This window comes from Tetrao urogallus (genome assembly GCF_951394365.1).
Source record: "Tetrao urogallus genome assembly, chromosome: 6".
Lineage (NCBI taxonomy): Eukaryota > Metazoa > Chordata > Aves > Galliformes > Phasianidae > Tetrao > Tetrao urogallus.
In genome coordinates, this window is record NC_136819.1 from 3,864,652 (window position 1) to 3,883,948 (window position 19,297).

General features: G+C 38.0%; 1 protein-coding gene across 1 annotated transcript in view; it reads left to right on the forward strand.

Annotated features, from left to right (window-relative positions):
• NELL1 (neural EGFL like 1) overlaps window positions 1–19,297 on the forward strand; it is a gene marked incomplete at both ends in the record, with an annotated part of 285,943 nt that overhangs the window by 61,606 nt on the left and 205,040 nt on the right. The window contains 4 exons of the mRNA XM_079537825.1: window positions 4,226–4,360; window positions 5,205–5,307; window positions 8,695–8,768; window positions 16,871–16,970. Of these exons, the coding sequence (XP_079393951.1) occupies window positions 4,226–4,360; window positions 5,205–5,307; window positions 8,695–8,768; window positions 16,871–16,970 (412 nt within the window). The remainder of the gene's footprint in view (window positions 1–4,225; window positions 4,361–5,204; window positions 5,308–8,694; window positions 8,769–16,870; window positions 16,971–19,297) is intronic.

Below are 19,297 nucleotides of genomic sequence, written 5' to 3' on the forward strand. Positions count from 1 at the left end.
GAAGCTGTGTTTTTGAGATGGATGATCCCTTGGCTTGTGCTGAAGGGAACCCTGGGAACATTTTTGGATGTTAATGTCAGTGAAACGTCTGTTCTTATTAAGGAGCAATTAATTGTCTTATGTGAATCAGCATTTGTGTGTTAACTACTTGTAGATTTAAGTGCAACAAAAAAACCATCCTGGAGTTACTTGCAATCTCAGTGTTGTTACTGGAAAGGAATTTCAGAACCAAGATGTGCATAGTAGTGCTACTAGCAGAAAAACATTGATATGTATGATACTTGTTACTCTGCTGCTTCTAAGTGTCCTTTCCTTTCCTAACAGGGAGGGAACTTTTTTAAAGATAACGTGCACATTATACTGAGAATCCAGTTACCCAGCTGATACGGTTTGGACAAGCTGACTCCAAATAGGAAATGCGAAGCTTTTAGTTGAATTCACTGCTTGCAGTGTGAAACAGGCAATTATTTTGAGCCCTGCTGATGCCGTGAGCAAGTTCCAATTATGCACTGTACTGAGTGACTTGCTTGCACTGCTGTTAATTACATTTTTGCTTGCTAGTACTTTACAAGGGAAAGCAAATAATGCAGCATTTGTACTGCGAAGACTCTGTACTTCCAGAACATGGTGCTGAGATAATACTTCTTTGTGAGCTCCTTTTCAGTGATAGTAGTGTAGACTTTTGTTTTTGTAGCAATGTGTGCAGAAATACTATTATTCAGGAAAAATACTTGCAGCAGAAAAAGAAATAGAGACGTGTGAGAGAAGCACTAAGATTTGTATCTGTCTGTCCAGTCCTGGAGGTCAGTAGCCACAAGGAATACTAGTGCAGGTATAAGTAATATCATATGGGACATTGGGCAAGCAAAGAGCAGGATTTGGAAGAATGTACGGCATCCCGCAGAGATCCCATTTGGCAGGGCAGGTGGTCAGAGGATGGCCTGCTAACGTGCATGGGCAGTGATGCCTGGCTTCTGGCCCTGCACGAGGAGATGCAGAGAATGAGCGTGATGTTTTGGAATAGCAGGCCCTGTGGTTCCAAGTTCAGTTGTAGCTTTTAGGATCTGTGATAGCTAGGGTTTCGCTTACTCCCTCAGTCTGTAATTGGTTACAGATGTATAATAACCCAGTGAATGTTGTTTGCAATGAATGTGCAAGTGCTGTTCATATAATGCAAAACTATGAAGATGCAAACCAGGGCTGTTGTGGAAAGAAAACATCATACCTAGTGACAGTGGGGTCCTGTAATGTTGGTAGCGGTGCAAATTATGCAGTAGATAGGACAGGAGCTCTGAGGGCTCTCCCTTGAGCTTTATCTCAGGGCCCCATGAGTCTTGTGCTGGTGCAGAGGCAAAGCACTGACTACAGAAAGTTGTTGTGTAGATAGTAAACAGGAGTATACAATGATGACCTGAAACGAGCTTAGTGCCATTGGCCTCTTCGTACCAATGTTTGTGAAGACATAGTTTCTAAAGCTTATGCTTATTTTGCCATCATTTGAATTATCGGAATCTTTCCAATAAATTAGTTCAATTGATTTAATCTTCTGTCTGTTAGTAGGGAAGCACTGCAGTGTGTTAATCAGTGTGTTAAAAATTGAGCTAATATGTTCATTTGCTGCAGGTGAAAAGGAGCATGCTATATTTCAGCACTCCCGACTGATGTGCTGAAATACTGCTGGCTTCTCTTTAAAAATTATAGGTAAAACAGTGCAATTTTTGCACTGAAATCAGTGCGGGCATCTTCTGCATCCACTTGGAGAGTGCATTATAATTTATTTTTGGTAAATTATGAGCTCATGTGTAAGCGTGCTTTTCATTCATTTATTTGTTGCTGGGGCTGGAAGGAGATTCTGAAGACTGTCAGTGCGAAACTTTCTAGGTAGTGCTTCCTTCACTGAGGTCAGATAGACTGCAGCTTGGATCTGATATTTAAAAAATAAATAAAACTCTTGAGTTCCTGGAATAGTTCATCTCATTTGTTCATATTGTGAATGTATGTGACCATGGGTAATTCTGTGAACAGAATGTTCCTGTCCACATTTGATGGGTTGTTTTGTGAGACATTTGTTATTAATCTGTTATTAGCTTCACTAGAAATAACATGCTTCAAACAGAAATCTCTTTGCAATTATTTGTATGGACAAAAGAGAAACATGGAAGGTACACAATGTGAATAACAGCTAGCCCAACATTCCTGAATGTTAAGAACTCAGGATTAGGCTAGTATGTGGAAACTGGTATGGTGTGGGCTTCTTCAGTAGTATATTCCCGTTCATATCCTAGGAAATGTAAGATATTTGAAGAGCCAGATTTTAAATGTTTAGCAAATTTAGTTTTGTGCATTTGACAACATTTGGAAGGGTATTTTAGCTGATTTCATGGGGCAGGAGGTAAATGAGATTTAAACAAAAAAAAAAAAAAGTGTACTAAGCAAGATAATATAAACAATCCAGAAAGCTGTAAGGGAGAAAATATTTATTTTCTTAGTGTTTTCTTCTCTGCCTGGAGATATTTATAGTCCTGACAAAGGATGTTAGATACTATTTTAAAAAATACATATTCTGGGAAAAAAAAATTAAACATTGTCTAGCAAACTTGTATGTGAATGTTCATTTTTAATTTGTTTTTTTTTTTATTTAAATACGAGACCTGTTATAAAGTGGAAGCACAAGACAGGTCAGACACCTTTTAAATGAAGCTAAATACGGCTTTTAGGTGGTAAACATAGTGACTAAATAGAACAATGAGAAAAGAGGTTCTGTTGAAAACAAGCAACTCAGTAAGAGGATAGTTTTGTTTCTGAAATGTGAAGAGCAGTTTTGAAATCACCAGATGTGCATTCTGGGGAGATGTGTATCAATCCCAGTATTACACCAGATAAACAATTTAAGAAAAAGAGAACAATTATTCAGCTTTCTTTCCTCAGGACTGCAGAGGAAACAGGCCACAGCTACTTGCCTGCTATTTTTTCCTTTTCTTCCTCTAAATATCTTGCTCTTATACTGACAGAAATGAAAAAAGGCTTATTAGAATATTTTTACGTAAAGTGGTTGGAATTTTAGAGGATGAAAATGTACAAATGTCGAATATATAACATCATGTAAAAAAGCCTACAGCACTGCACACCTTTATAAAGCCTATAAACCAGAATTACAGCACTGGATTCATAACAGCATAAGGTATGCGTTCATTTAGTCATTTGCCTCAGTGTTTGCAGTGGTTCCAATGCAAATGTGAAAGCAAAAAAAAATCAGGACCTTGAGAAATTGCCTTCTAGCTGGCAATGGGATGGTTTTTAGAGCAGTGGCAGTTGTGGGGTCAAAAGAATGCACGTTTACTTCCAAATATGCCAAATAAGTCTGGATTTTTTAATTTCAAATTTTATTTGGATTTTTAGGTAATGTCACTAGAAATTGTGTTAAGGGTTAGAGATGATGACACTGGCTACCAGATATGCATATGGTGGGAGTGTTAAGACAATGCTTCCGAGGAAGGGAAGGTCTGTGAGGTGATGAGGAGGGAATTCCAAAAGCCTTGCCTTCTTTCTACTGCTGTATGAATGTGCTTTGCTCCTACTTGTTATTGCATTGTATCTCGTTAGTCAGTACAGCAATTGCTGGCGTGTAGATAGTAGTAGTTGGAATTGAGGAGGTAATATAAAGAGTAAGGAATGTTAAGTGCTATCCACAAATCCAGGGTTTTTTTCCAGGAGCAGGACTTGTCCATGGGTCAGTCTAGGAATACTACTCTGTATTAGAATGCTGTAAATCTTATTATCATAAAGTTACAGCCTCTCTACGAGTCAGAGAGCATTAGTCTAGCTGGTGCTGACAATGAACAGGCGGAAGTAATTAGAAAAAGTCAGTCTGCTAGCTATCAGGACTTAAGATTTATAAGCAAATTGATGAGCAATTAAGAAATTTGATTTAAAATCAATTGTAGCTTATGCACTTTTCGTAGTGCCTAAGGAGATCTTAGTGGGGTTCACTACAGTACGAGAGATAGTTGTGTATATCATAAACTGATGTTAGATCACACGCTCAGCTCCATCGAAGTCAGATGAGTAGGGTTATTTGTTACCTGCTGACATCTTGGTTTGGAGTTTCAAATGTTGTGGTTAAATTTGGTTCAGATAAAAATAAATTTTAAGTTTTCTCATGTTTGGCTTTTAAAAATTGCATGTTTGAACTGAAGAAATCTCATCAAGTTAATTTCATTTATAGCTAAATTATGCGGAAACAAGACTGAGTCGATTAGAAGACTGTCACTGTGAGAAGACTTGTCAAGTAAATGGATTGATCTATAGAGACAAAGATTCTTGGGTTGAAGATGATCACTGCAGGAACTGCACGTGCAAAGTAAGACTTTCTAAGGACTTTAAGAAGTAGGACTCAAAATGTGAAAACGGTCCTTGAATACATAATATGAATTCCAAGAATTGTTATGTTTTTAGCATGCATCTAGTGGCAGAATGAACAATAGGGAGGTAAATAGTAAAATAAATAAATGAAAATCTGGCACATCTTATGTCGAAGCTTTAAAAATAAAATCTTTCCCTTGACAATCATGTCTTGTATGTTTTGATTATATTTGTGAGGGCTTTATGGTTTTGGGGTGAATGCAGACGTTGCTTTTATTTGATTTTTAAATTGTTTTCACAGTAGTTTTTTTTAAATGGAGGCCTTATCTTAATAGTATTCATAGATGCTTAGTTGCATCTTGAATGGTAACAACATGCAGATCTTGTTTTCAGCATTTATCACTGTGAAAAACTAAGGAACAGAAGAGTATTAATATGTAAATCTTGTCTTGTCGAAATTATTTGATAAATATCTGAAGAGAGTCTGTTTGTTCAAGAAAATAGAAAACTGATTGTTAAAAGTATCAGAGATGACTGGCACAGCTTACAGAAAGTGGTGCTTATGTTGTTGTAGGGATGAGCTTGTGTACTCTTCTTGATGTGTTATACTCAGGGAAAGCAGAGTAAAACTAGTAAATAGGTACCTACACAGGGATGGCTTATCTTCAGATGGCTTTGGTTTCAAATCTGTAGCTGGATTGGACTAAACTTCTTAATGAAAGATGAGTGTATAATGCATAGAGGTGATTTCATTTACCATAACAGTTTTCTGCGTTATCTATTTTGTATATAGTATTCACTAACTACAGGGATTGAATTTTGTCCTAAAAATGTTTTCTTAGAGTGGAGCTGTGGAATGTCGAAGGATGTCCTGTCCCCCTCTTGATTGCCCTCCTGATGCTCTCCCAGTGCATGTGGATAGCCTGTGCTGTAAAGTATGCAAGGGTAAGTAGATCCAAAACGTTTTTCTTACACCCTCTGTTAAGCACCTAAACTTGGCCTAAAAGCAGGTGCTTTTTATAAAGACTTTAATAGCTCCTGATGATTCAGGTAAAGTGAGTTGCAGTGGTGAATTTGATTTTTGTAATTTTCTTCTAAATGAACACGCATGGCAAATCTTCAAGATTGTCTTGCTATGTTTTGTTGGTGTAAAAGTGTTCTTCTACTTGTTTGTGAAAAACAAGCAATAATAAAAAAGAATATCTTTGCTGTAGCTTGTACCTCTTGCTGATGAAGCCTTTGGTCTAAACTTGCCGTAGTGACAAGTAATAAACTCGGGTGTTATCTTTTTGTCTGTCTTTTATTTCAGTTTGGAAGGTTTTCATTAAACATAATAGAATTTCAGAACCTGAGTGAATGTCACTGTGTACAGTGTTTTTGCTCATTTCAAAATAAGTTGATGAAAAGTAAATTTTGTGGTTAGTCTCGTTAGTCTTCTGGAAACGAAAGCTGTAGGTAACATTCTTGGAAGAAATAGTCAATATTTGATGCCTTAATGGTACTATGAGGGACAAAGACAATTTATACATGGGAATTTTACCTGAGTACTGTTGCCCATCTTGCCTTAAGAAGCAGAAAAAATAAATGCTTTGGCCTCTTCTTGTAGAACATCAAATTTCATGCATAATTTTTTTCTACAAGTTGTAAGACAAAGCTGTTGAATTATTTTAAGATTTACTAGGAAAAGATGAACGTTTTTTTAGACTTCCTTTGGCTTGATTTAGTCATTGAATTTATTAGTCCAAAGCACGGATGTCACAAAGGTCACTTGCTGTTATCTTCGTTCGGTTGTTTACTCATGCTGTCTCATTTCTTTCAGTTGCATTTTGTTCTAAGTATTCTGCTTACAAGACTCCTATGAACAGGGAACTCAGGTGGAAAGGTGGTCTTGCCTCAATTAATTTTTTTTTGTCTCAGAATATCTTTTTATTTAAAACACCAGGAGTCTAGAAAGTTCCTTCTTGAATGTGTAGAGTATGGATGCTTTTTTTGACATGTGTTTGCTGACACATATATGTACAACAGTTAAAATTGGACATGAAGTAATTGCTAGGCACCAAATTGTAGTTTCAGCTTATATCCCCATGAAAACTGTGGTCCTGATATTTGTAATGGAAAGATGAACAGTCAGAATTGTCTTTTGTCAGTGATTGGCACAAACTTGACTTGTTATTCTGACAAGAACTCAGCTTGTCAGTCAGTGGGAAGAGATGTATGGAAGTTGATTGAAATTGATTGCAAATGCCAGCTCCTTGACAGTATGATATACTAGGGCCACAGTCAGTTGCTTTTGGGTATGTAGCAGTAATTGCAGGAGATTTCCAGGAGGCTGCACCACAGGTGTTAATTTCTCTGAGCTTTTCTTATTTTGCTCTGATAGAATCATCACTTGTAATTTGCTGTCTCTAGGGATTATTGAATGGCTGGATTATTGAAGTTTCCTGTCTCAGCTGTGGGTTAACTAACAAAGCAGTTCTGGTGTCTGATATGTTAAGGGTTTTAAAAATGAGGTGATTCTGTTTTGATCCCTGCCATCTTGTGTTGGCTTTAGATTACTATCTGACAAAAGGCTATAATTGTGTTGAAAATCTCATCATTTTTTCTCAGTTGTGGTTTAACTTGACCTGCTGTCAGGTGTGTCCGTTTTCATGTTAGAAGCAGTCATGTCAGGAGGAAAAATAGAAGAAAACAGAAAAGTTCTTTAATTCATTGTCTCCCAAAAATATTTACTTGAATTACTGATGTAAATGAAACTTCCTGATCTGCAGTTTTTCCTGTGAGTTTGCAGGTCAGCCATATAAACTGGGGTATTTTTAGAGAAAGTCAAGAAAACAGATACCAAAAGGAAAAAATCTGATTTCTGTATGCATAGTGGACAATGAAAACAGTTCTTTTTGAAAAATTGTTTTTCTTTTTTTAATTTAAAAGAGCATTTGTATGTATGTTTAAACTGAAGATCCTTAGAAGCACATTTGTGCGAAAGATTATGATGGTTGACCTACTATTTCTTTAGTTTCAAGGCGTTTGTAATCAAATTGGCTGTGACAGTTGCTATTGTGGAAAACTGGCTGTTGGCATCAACTGCTAAAATTGTGTGCACACCTGTAGGTGCTTATGAGAGAAGTGGATCTGTGATTTATTTTCTGAGATTTGAGTGCTTAGAATGCTTCCACTTTCACAGTGCTTTTGCTGCAACTCAGGAAAGGTTCAAATCTTTGGCCATTTACAGTACGTCCTTTTGCTTTCCTTTTAGTGTAATTGGCCAGTCTGTTACTGGTCGAGCACAGAGATAGCAGAAACACTGCAAGAAAAGTCATATTGTCAGTGTTCAGCATTGAGTTGTTAGTAATGCAGAGTGCCTTTGTGATGGATACTTGATTTGTGGAAAATAATAGACCAGTTTAGCGTATTTACTGTCCTTTATGTGCCTTTGTGATGGATACTTGATTTGTGGAAAATAATAGACCAGTTTAGTGTATTTACTGTCCTTTATGGGACTGGAACTTAGACGTTCCGTTTCAAGACTACTATGAATAGTTATGGTAATACTTGACCAAGCTGTTGGCTGCCACGGGTTTGCTGGAGTTTGCCTTCTTGATAGCGGTGGTAATTCTAAACAAAGCTAGTTGATTTTTTTCATAGGATGAGGAAAGTTCACATTCTAATCTCTCGGTTTGTGTCTGGAGCTGGTAGCCTTTAGCAGAGGGGTCAAAACTTCAGGCAGTAATTTTTTTTAGTAGGGACTTTCAGTTTCCTTGGAAACCTGTTTATTTCAGGTGCATATTCAGGATATTTTTCTGAAATGTATTTCTTCAGTAGATTGATGCAATAGAATCATTTGCTAAATCAAATCCATTTGCCAGTTTTCCAGTAAGCTGAAGAGTTCACCTTTGTGCCTGCAAAAAAATTTTCAAGGTTTAATTGAAATCTGTGCTTATATTACTCTCCTGAGGTACACGAAACATCTCAGTTTTCTTGAAAGAAGTAATGAAGACTTCTAGTAACATATATATAGTAGCTAATACTACTGTGTCAGTAATATTTTCTAATGAATGCTAATGAATTGGGCTCTATTATTTATTTTTATGCTCTTATTCCTCTTCAGTTGAGGAAGTCTGCTCTTTAAAATGAGTTGCTCTTAAAATGAGTTCATTATTAGTTATGTATCATACTGACTTCTGATGAAAACAAAAGGTATCATATTTTTAATGTATCTATATGAGTGTGATGACTGGTTTTAGATTAGTGTTATACTTCTGCTTTTGTTTGTTACTTAAATGCTCATTTTATTTATACATTTTTAATCCCTCACCTTTTTTTCCCAAATTACAGCAAAGTGTATCTACGGAGGCAAAGTGCTAGCAGAAGGTCAACGAGTATTAGCTAAGAGCTGCAGGGAATGTCAAGTAAGTTTAAGTTGTAGAACCTTTCCCTGATTTTAAATGTGTGATGTCCAAATGTGATGATAAGTTAATATTTTTTTTTTAAAGCTCTCCTCATGCAAATTTGATGTCCATTGTCTTGGAAAGGTGACCTTGAAGTCAATGAAAGCCACAGACATGTAAACAAGGCAGGAATATGACCTTTGCGATGTAGTAAAAATCTGTGAAGTGACTTGGAGGGATGTTTCCTCTTTGATGTCTTGATTTTATGAGGCTGACAAAGAGGAAGTAGCACCTTGAGCCAGCTGCAAATTTAAGCCACACGTGCTAAAATTTGTAGCAACATGGCTTTTGTTTGAATTATTCTAAATTTGCCTAAGTATTTCTTAAACTATCTATCTTGCTCTACTACTATTTAAGATAAATTATGAAGGACTGGGCTGAGGTCTTTCTCTGTCAAGTTCATAACTCTTAGGCAACTAAAGATATGGAAAAGGCTGAGGTGCTCAGTGATTTCTTTCCGTCAGTCTTCACTGACAAGAGCTCTAGCCATATCACCCAAGCTGCAGAAGGCAAAGGAGGGAGCTTGGAGAAGGAAGGTCTGCCTGCTGTAAGAGAAGATCAGGTTTGAGACCATCTAAAGAACTTGAAGGTGCACGAGTCCATGGGACCTGATGAGATTCATCACAGGTTCTGAGGGAACTGGCAGATGAAGCTGCTAAGCTCATGGCAGTCTGGTGAAGTTCCCACTGACTGGAAAAAGGGAAACATAACTCCATGTTCTAGAGGAGAAGAAAAGAAGGTCCAGGGAACTATGGGCCAGTCATTTTCACCTCTGTGCCTGGCAAGATCATGGAGCAGATCTTCCTGAACATCCTACTAAGGCACATGGAAAATAAAGGTGAGGTGATTGGTGGTAACTAACTCGGCTTCACCAAGGGAAAGTCATGCCTGATAAACTTGGTGGCCTTTTATGATGGAGCCATAGCAACAGTGGATATAGGAAGAGCAACTGGTGTCATCTGTCTGAACTTGTGCAAAGCATTTGCTGTCTGGCCAACAAATTGGAGACAAAGGGATTTGATGGATGGATCACTCACTGGATGCTTGCACTCAGAGTTGTGGTAGATGGTTCAGTGTCCAAGTGGAGACTAGCGACAAGTGGCATTTCTCGCAGATTGGTGCTGGGACTGGTGTTAAATAAGACCTTTGTAGGTGATATGGATAGCGAGATTGAGAGCACATGCAGCAGGCTTGCAGTTGACACCAAGCTGAGTGGTACAGTTGACACGCTAGAGGAAAGGGATGCTATCCAGAGGGAACCAGACAGACTTGAGAGGTGGGCCTATGCCAAACTTATGAAGTTCAACAAGGCCAAATGCAAGGTCCTTCACCTGGGTCAGGGCAATCCCAAGCACAGGTACAGGCCCTGAGGAGAACGATTTGGGAGTATCGATTGATGAAAGATTCAACATGATCAGGCAATGAGCTCTTGCAGCCCAGAAGGACAAAGTGTATCCTGGGTTGGAATCAAGAGAAGTGTGATGAAGAGGTCAAAGGAAATTATTTTGCCTTTTTATTCTGCTCTCATGAGATCCCACCTAGAGCACTGCATCCTGTTCTGGGGCTCCCAACACAAGAAGGACATGGAGCTGTTGGAGGAGGTCCAGAGGAGGGCCACGAAGATGATCTAGAGGGCTGGATGGGCTGAAAAATCTAGGGCTCTTCATCCTGGAGGAGAGAAGGCACCAGGGAGACCTTATAGCAGCCTTCCAGTCCTTGAAGGAGGCCTACAGGAAAGCTAGAGAGGGCCTTTATAAAAAGGCACGTAGCAACAGGACAAGGGGAAATGGCTTTAAACTGGAAGAGAGTAGATTTAGACTAGATATTAGGAGGAAATTGGTTACTGTAAGGATAGTGAGACATTGGAACAGTTTGCCCAGAGAGGTTATGGATTCCCCCCCTCCCTGGAGGCATTCAAGGCCAGGCTGGATACAGGTTTAGGCAACTTGGTCTAGTGGGAGGTGTTCCCACCTATAGCAGGGGTGATTGGAGCTAGATCATCTTAAAGATCCCTTCCAACCTAAAGTGTTCTATGACTCTATGAACTGCAGTTGGTGTTTCAGAACGTAAGTAAAGGGAGGCTGTGTTAGATGAAAACATTCATAACAAGAAATGGTAACAAATGAGTGCTGAACGTGGTAAGTGTGGCAGAAACCAATTCTTGTCAAAACTTATCGGGGAGAAGAAAGTAGTAGATTATTGTAAAAAACCCATTTCTCTGCTGAGACATGCTTGTGTTGAAACTAGAGTATGTCTGTGTCTTTAGTGTGATTTATCACTTCAGAAAGGCATGGCTATTTTAAACACATTTGCTCCCACATGTAATTTCCAAGTATTTCTGATTTTTTTTTTTTTTTTTTTTTTTTTTATGTCTTGTTGAATTTATGGACGGGAAGGTGATACAAGGGAAACTTGTATGTGATATTAATAGATCAGTGTGTTAGAGCAGTTATTGGAAAGAACCATATAATGATCTGGTTATTGTTGTACTGTACGGATGACTGTACGGAGCAGTAATTTTGTGTGCACTAATGGAAATGGACAATAGCTGATTGTAGATGCAAAAGTAGCTTGTGCAAAATTACTTTGCCGTTGTTAGTGTTTGGCTGTGTGGGGGTGCTTGACATATATACAAAGGTCCTGGCCTCGGTCCTTGCATTTATAACATGACTTAAACTGTATATCTGGGAGGGAAAGTGACTGTATGCAATGAGATGAGGAGAATGGGAGGTTTTTCACATTAAAGTGAGACCAGAGTGATCTGAACTACCTCTGTGGAACTCCTCTATGCTGCAAATAAGAGCATTGCACTCATTATTGCAAGTGTGAGAATACATTTGTGAAGATAAAAAGCACACACTGACCGTAAAATATTTCTCATATTAAGAAGGATGGAACTAATAATAAAATGCAAAGCTCTTTTCAGATACTGTTAAAGGAAATGGGTACATCAGTGTGCATTGGAGTAATGTTGCAGTTTGCATTATTTACATCTGAATGAAAAGTATTAATAAGTATTTGAAACAGAATCTGTTAATGTGATAATGTGATATCATGGAAAAATGAGCCTCAAAAAAAAAAGGGGGGTTTTCCACAGCCGTGTTTCAAGATGATGTCAAACCTTGCTGGCAAAACTTATTCTGATTCTGGACAGTATTTAAGCGAGTGCCTCCCTCTGCTTCTACAAGAAGTAGAATATGTTGACAGGAAGTTCATTCACTGTATCTCAAGCATGACCTTGAGTGAAACACCTGTTTATTTACTGCCTCAATTAGCAATGCTTGCTAGATAAAGTCTGAATGGTGGTGAGTCCGAACTTTTGCTGTAAGTGATCATTTTCTATTCAGTACAGGCCTGCTGGTGGACAAGGTATGGAGATTTTTGCTGCTTTTCCACTTGTGTTGTATGACTAAAAGAAAGAGCTCTGTGCTTAGGGAAATGGCTCAAAAAAAAAAAAAAAAAAAAAAAAAAAAAAATACTGTGTGTGGTTTAATTTCCAGACTTGAAAAACAGATTTCAAGTTTGAAAAGCTGTTGATCCGTGAAAGACATACAGTAGGTGGTACAGGTCAGCTGTCAGTTTATTAATGTAGAATGACTTAAAAATACTGAGGGGAAAAAATATTGAGTCTGTAAAGGAGAATGTAGGTACATTAATGTCAAGTAGATGAAGTTAAGATTACATGCTTCAATTTTTATTGAAGATACAGTTTTATTTCTTGCATAAGAATCAATTTAAGCTAACAAGGCTCTTAACTTAGATTTGTCATCTTGCAAAGATAATAATACCGATGGATCCATATGGGCCAAAGGTTTTCTTGATCAATCTATGAACAGTTATTATTACTGAAAACTAATCCAGACTAACAAGTGTACTTACGTTGAACATCCTTTTAACCATAAGCACTGATGCTACTGATAAACAGCCGTTTACTTGTTTCCAGCTGGAATCCTGCCTGAAAACACTCTAGATTAATCTACAAAGAGAAAATCGCAAAGTTAGTGCACAGGTGTTTCTAAGAATCACAGAATGGTTGAGATTGGAAGTGACCTCAGGAGATCACCTGGTTCAGCCTCCCTGATGAAGCAGGGCTGCCCAGAGTGAGGTGCCCAGGACCACAACAAATGTGGCTTTTGAAAATGTCCAAGGAGAAGACTCTGCAACATCTGGGCAGCCAGTGTGTTCTGTCACCCTAGCATAAAAACGGTTTTTAAAGTTTCCTGATATTCAGAGGGAATCTGTTTCCTTTTTGTATTGCTTGTTGTCTCTGTTCTGTCACCAGGCACCATTGGAAAAAGCCTAGCCCTGTCTTCTTTGCATCATCTGTTCAGATATTCATACACATTAATAAGATCAACTCTGCCCCCACCCCACCTTGTTTTCCTGTAGGCTAAACCATCCCAAATCTCAGCCTTTTCTCACAGGAGAGATGTTCCGGTCCCTTAATTATCCTAGTGACCCATTACTGGTCACTCCTTAGTTCTTCCATCTCTTATGCCCTGGGGAGCCTTCAGCTGAACACCATATTCCAAGTATGGTCTTGCCAGTAGTGCTAAGCAGAGAATCATCTCTTCCCACCTGCTAGCAAGACTTTCCCTAATGTTAGCCTTCTGTGCAGAACAGGCACGTGGCTGGCTTGTGTTTGACTTGGTGTCCACTGCGACCTCCAGGTCCTTTTCTGCCTAGCTGCTTTCCAGCTGGGTGTCCAGCTGGATGTGTGCGTACTGGTGCCTGGGTGTAGGGGAACTGTTAGGCCACAGCTTGCACTGGTGATTAAGCACCTGGTGAAGGGGTGTCTCTGGCCCAGGGAGCACAAGCAGATTATTTGCACCTGTGTTCCCCATGTGACCAGAAGGGGTGAAGCCACTCAGACTGATATGAAGGCCAGCCACTGATGGGAGAGTTTCTCTTGGGTGTAGGCTGCTTCCTGAGGGGAGTGCTGCATGGCCAGAGAACCCCGTCACCAGTTGGGTGAGTTCAATACTTCTTTCTGTATATGACTCTTAGCCCTCCTGTGAATACTTTTGCCTGGTATCTCAAAGGACCTGTCAGAAATAAGTAGAACACGGGGACTGTTCCTTCTCAGATGCAGGACTTGCAAATAGTCCCGAGGTTTCAGTTACTGCATTCTCCAGACTGTTGAGGTCCCTATGGAAAACCCAAGTGTGTCTGTGATTCAGAAAACTCGTGCCTGTTTGCTTTCAGTGCTTATTCCAGTTTGTGGGTTTCACCAGTGAGAGAATGTGGCTCATTGGAAGACAGTAGAAAGAGATCTGTAGCTTTTGTGGGATTGGGAGTTTACTGCTGATCAGCTATAGTCTGGGTTAATGCCTGTGAATGACTTGATTCCTGTTCATAACTGGCTGATCTGCAAGATGTTACTAGTTGTTGCTAGAGTGAGGAGTCAGTGCCATATGAATTCTAGAGATACGTAAGGCTCTGTTAACTTTCCAGAAGCTTGACTTATAAGTTTTTCATGAAAATAAGGATTAATTTCCTACCTATAGGATTGACTGAGAGTTCTATTTGGAACTGAAAAGCTTATTGGTAATAAAAGGGATAACTTTCTCCCCCAGTGAAATCAGCAAGAAAGAATCAAAGTAACCCAGACATCTTTGTGTTGTTTTCTGAAGTTAGCCATCTGACACGAGCTGCCTGTAGTTCAAATTTCCATTGCATGTCACTGATTCGGCTTATACCCTATTCTTTTTTCTTAATGTACTTAGCTTTGTAGTTAAAGAAACTTAATTATCTTGTAACTGTTTAATTCCAGATCTCATTCTTTGTATGCAAAAATGAGGCAAAAATGAGGGCTTTTTTGGCGTCTATGTCCATCTGGAATGTGTGACTGTGTATGTGAATTGAACATAAAAAGTCAGTCATTTTCCTAAGGCAGCCTGAAGCAATAATTCTGGCATGTGAACTGCTCTTACTTATAAGTCAATAAAATCTGAAATCTAATGATGATAATTCTTATAATTGGATCTGTACTAGCTTATACCAAATTGATTATAATCCAAAGAATACTCAATGTGAAAAGATTTTTATTATTTTAAAGCTTCTGAATGATGTTTGTTTTCTCAAGAAGAAGATTTTGCAGCAAGTTGGAAAATTTAGGGAAATAGTCTTAATGGTAATTGAGTTAATAGAAATTTTTTTTTTTTTTTAAATCTCCTGATTCATTAAGACAGTATGATTTTGATTTGAATTTTTTAATAGCTTCTTGATTTATCCTGTTGACTTATTTGACTGTAACGTTTTTTTGATCTCTGGCCATCCATTTGACTAGATTGATTGCCAGTTGACACTTTTTGTTCATATGATGGCATCCTTTACCCCTTTTGCAATTGTCTTGTCTGAGCTTTAATAACTGGTGAGTTATAGCAAGAGCTTTATCCAGCTGGTAGCTTGATAACGTGATAGTAAATGATGGCTCACTGTGCCTGGTTCTTTTATCACCTTTGTTACTGTGGTTGCACATGGAACTGTGAGGCATTCTTCCCTTTTACTGTGGAAGTCAGAGCAGGAAATCTAACACTTGCATTAACTTCCCTGCTTGTGCAGGCACTTGATTTGATGTATGCTGTATGATAGTGTAGGGAGTTGTTAGGGTTTTTTTTTTTTTTTTAAAAAATCAAAAACACAAATCAAACTAAAAAAAAAATAAGTTGTTTTTCTTGACAGCAAGTTATGCAACTTGCAGCAAGGACAGCTTGAAAGCAAGGAAAGACAGTCTGACCTTACTTAAACTTAAGATTGCAGTTTCTGGAGCAGCCACTGGTAGTGTCTATAAAATGGTCGCTTCCTGTTTCTTGAAGTTGCTGGGCGCCTTATGCATTGTCTGCACTTTGTAGACTCAGAGATATTTCCATGTGTGTAACTGTGCAGGATCTGGAGTCTGAGGAGATGCAGATGAACCAGTGTGGCCTTGTTGATGAGGTTAATGAACAGCAAGGGCTTCTACCTGTGCTGTTTCTGACACCTGTATTAGTCCTTCAGCATGGTATGGCACAATGCTTTGTAGATGTGAAAGAAAGCTTCTGGCTAGCATGAGCATCTTGCTTCATACTGAATGAACAAATAGGTGCTGTCAACACGTTTTGTTCAAAGTCGTGTATTTAACCCTCAGATTATGAGATTGTTGCCTTTAACGTATCTTGTCTTTTTATATGGCTTTCCTATGCTTTCCTAGCCTTAGATGAATTTAGGTAATATTTTACATTTTCTCTGTGATTTGTTAATTTAAAACCATCTTTTTGTTCTGTATGAAAAACATTTTGGGAGGAGTGGGGCTAGGCTCATATTAAAAAGATGGGTCGGCAATGTTATAGGCGATCAGCTTCCTTAGTGAGGCTTCTAGTCTTTTGGAAAATAAGTTTACTTAAGCGTAGGGAGTCTTGTGGCATTGCTGGTATGCATACTACTAAGCAAAACTTGTTTGCAAGTATACTTGCCAGTACACTTGAAGAAGAAGGTATACTGATGAAATAAATACAGGTATGGAGAAGGGTGGAGTGGAAGAAGGAAAAGGAGAAGGCTGCTTTGAGGTGAGATTATAAGAATCAACTGAACAAAGAACAGGACAGCAGTTTGATCTGCATGATGAAGTTGATTTTTCTGAATAGAAAGAAGATGAAGTAAAACTGTTGCAAAATCTCCCCAGATCTGTTCTATGTCAAATATTTTAGAGAATTCCTACTAGCAACTAGAGCCTTTGTGCACAATCTCACTCTAGTAGAAATCAAAATTGTGGGACTGTCTGTACCTTGATTTACATTTCATATAGATATTACTGTATGAATACATCAAGATTGTATTTCTGCTTTGTCATACCTTCAGAGGAATTTTTGGAAATTGGGTGATCAGTACTTCCAAAGAACAAAGTTCTTTCCAAACAAAAAAACACAAAAAAACCCACCTCAATAGCTTGCTCCCTGCTAATATGCTGTTGTTACTAGAGATTGCCAGAATTGTAGATGGAACACTGTGATCCTTTCCCTTGCATGTGCTTTCACTAATGCCATCTTGTAAATTTTTCTTTTTAAACTATTATTTATTTTCAGAATGGAGTTTTGGTAAAAGTAACAGAGACTTGTCCACCTTTGAACTGCTCAGAAAAAGATCATGTACTTCCAGAGAACCAATGTTGCAGTGTTTGCAGAGGTAAGCCAGAAGCTATGTGTACTTCGAAGGAATGTATGTTGTTGATTCATCTGGGGGATACGTTGTAAGGAACAATTCCTTTTAATGATACATTAGGTACCTGTATAAACTCGAGTCTGTAATTAGCCTTCATGTAATGCCAGACTGTGATATTCCTTTGGGTACAAGACTTAACAGATACATGGGTGTAATTGCTGTGAATTAGAGAAGGAGGAGTTGGGGGAGAAAAGGTCTGATACCTCTTATAAATTCCCCTTAAAAAGAAATTGTTTAAACAAGGTATTTTGTTGCTTGAATGTGCAACTGCACTGAAGGTACAGAGCTATAAGCTTTTGGGGGGTGACACTTGAGCTCTATTTTAAAATGACAGTAGAAATAAGGTTTGAGTTTCTGTGCTTTGAGGCTGATTTAGTACTGAAGTCTTTCAGGACTTGTTTATGAGATGAGCTGGACAATTATGAAATCAAAAAGACAAAATGACCCTACGGTGCAGAATGGCATTTTTTTCTTCCTTTCTATAAGATGTTGAGACATAGGTTTCCTTTCATTGTTCTCTTTCATTTCTTGTGAATCCTGGTTGCATGCTACACCAGACTCATGAACACGCTGTAGCTATTGTCACTGGAAAAAGTTCTCTTCAATGACGATAACACAAGTTTCACAAGGTCAGAGAACTCAAATAACTTTTCTTCTTCAGGTGTGTTGTAAGCAGTGACCTATTGGGTGTAAGGTGTTAAGGTCATATCCAAGGAATTATTATTTTATGCTACTTCTGTTCCACACTTTTCCTATGGCACTGAGACTCAGATAAGCTTAAGGGGATCTGGTCTCTCAGAGCAGGACTTAGCAATGCACATCAGGGATGTTCAAGCGAGAGGCATGCCTAGTGAAGGTGAAATATTTCCAGGCTTAGGTGGTTTCTTGCCTGTATGTAAATTCCTCCAGAAAGCCATCGTAGATGTCAATGAAGGAGTTCTGGATCTGTCCCTTAGCCAGTGAAAAATAATTAATAAACACACATAGTTAAATATTTACTAAGGCCTTGAACTTGGAAGTGTATGTGTGTGGTTGCAGGGGCCAGCACATTTGACACAGTTTGCTGGATGATGAACTAAGAATATACATGCTAATTTTATAAAGCACTTTCTAGAAACATCTGTAACTACTTAAGCAAGCACTAAATGTTACTTCTCTGTCCCTCAGAGGGCTCTGTGTCTTAATGATGCTTAACAGATGGCCCAGTTTGATGTAGTGTAGCACTGAAAAAAAAAATTAGCTTCGTTACTTTAAAAAGCACTAGAAATCTGAAAGTTTGAAAGTTGATGAAAGATAAGTTCTATAATCACTCAATTCTGTGTTATTGCTAATGATAGGTAATCCTTTTAGATTTTCATCCCCAAACTGTTTTTATTATTTATTAAATAACATGAATATCTGTACTTGTGGGATGGTTTCCAGAGGCAGAGGAAGGAATTGTACTTCTGCTTCTTATGGATTCTGATAGATAGAGCTTTCAAAACGATACATTAAACTTCCATGTCACATCTACTTTAGTTGATACTAAAGCAATCCTTTTTCTAAGTTCATCTTTGCTTTTTCAAATTCTTTTCAAAATTATGCGTGAAGATATGATCAGTTTTGTCAACTTGATAAAGCAATAAATTGACTTTGGCACTCCTAAGTCTTTTTTTATTATGTATCTTGAGTTAGAATATGTATTTGACATTTTTGTCTCTGTTCCATGTGATCCAAATTAATAGCAAATAATTTTATTTTATGTAGAGCACGGATATATATACATATACATAAATATATATATGTATATTATATATATATATAAAGGAAAAAGGAATATATTATATTTTTTGGTGTGGGTTTTTTCATATAAATAATTGTACTCTGATATGGCAAACAGGCCAGAGTTGAGAAAGAAAAGAAAGCTTCTCCATTTTCAAATAATAACTTCCTTAAGAGACAATGTTCATCTTTTTTGCCCAAGAAAATGCAGTGAGGAAATCCAGTGGTAAATATAGCAATTAGCAATGAATGCTGTTTGGGGCATTTGCAGGTAATGTGCAAATTTCACTTTGTGCGTGCAAAGACAGAGGTAATACTTTGTATATGCATTTAGTTGTAACAGTCAACAGGGTGATTAATAAATCTTTACTAGTAATATTAAATTAGATGGCTAACAATTCTGTAAAAAGCTCATTAGTACACACTGTTGACTGGCAGATTTTGTTTTGTATCATATCTTTGTATCAGGCTTTGCTTTCTTTAGCATTCAGTTGTTGAAAAGTGGAAAGCTTCTACTGAATTTCATGTTC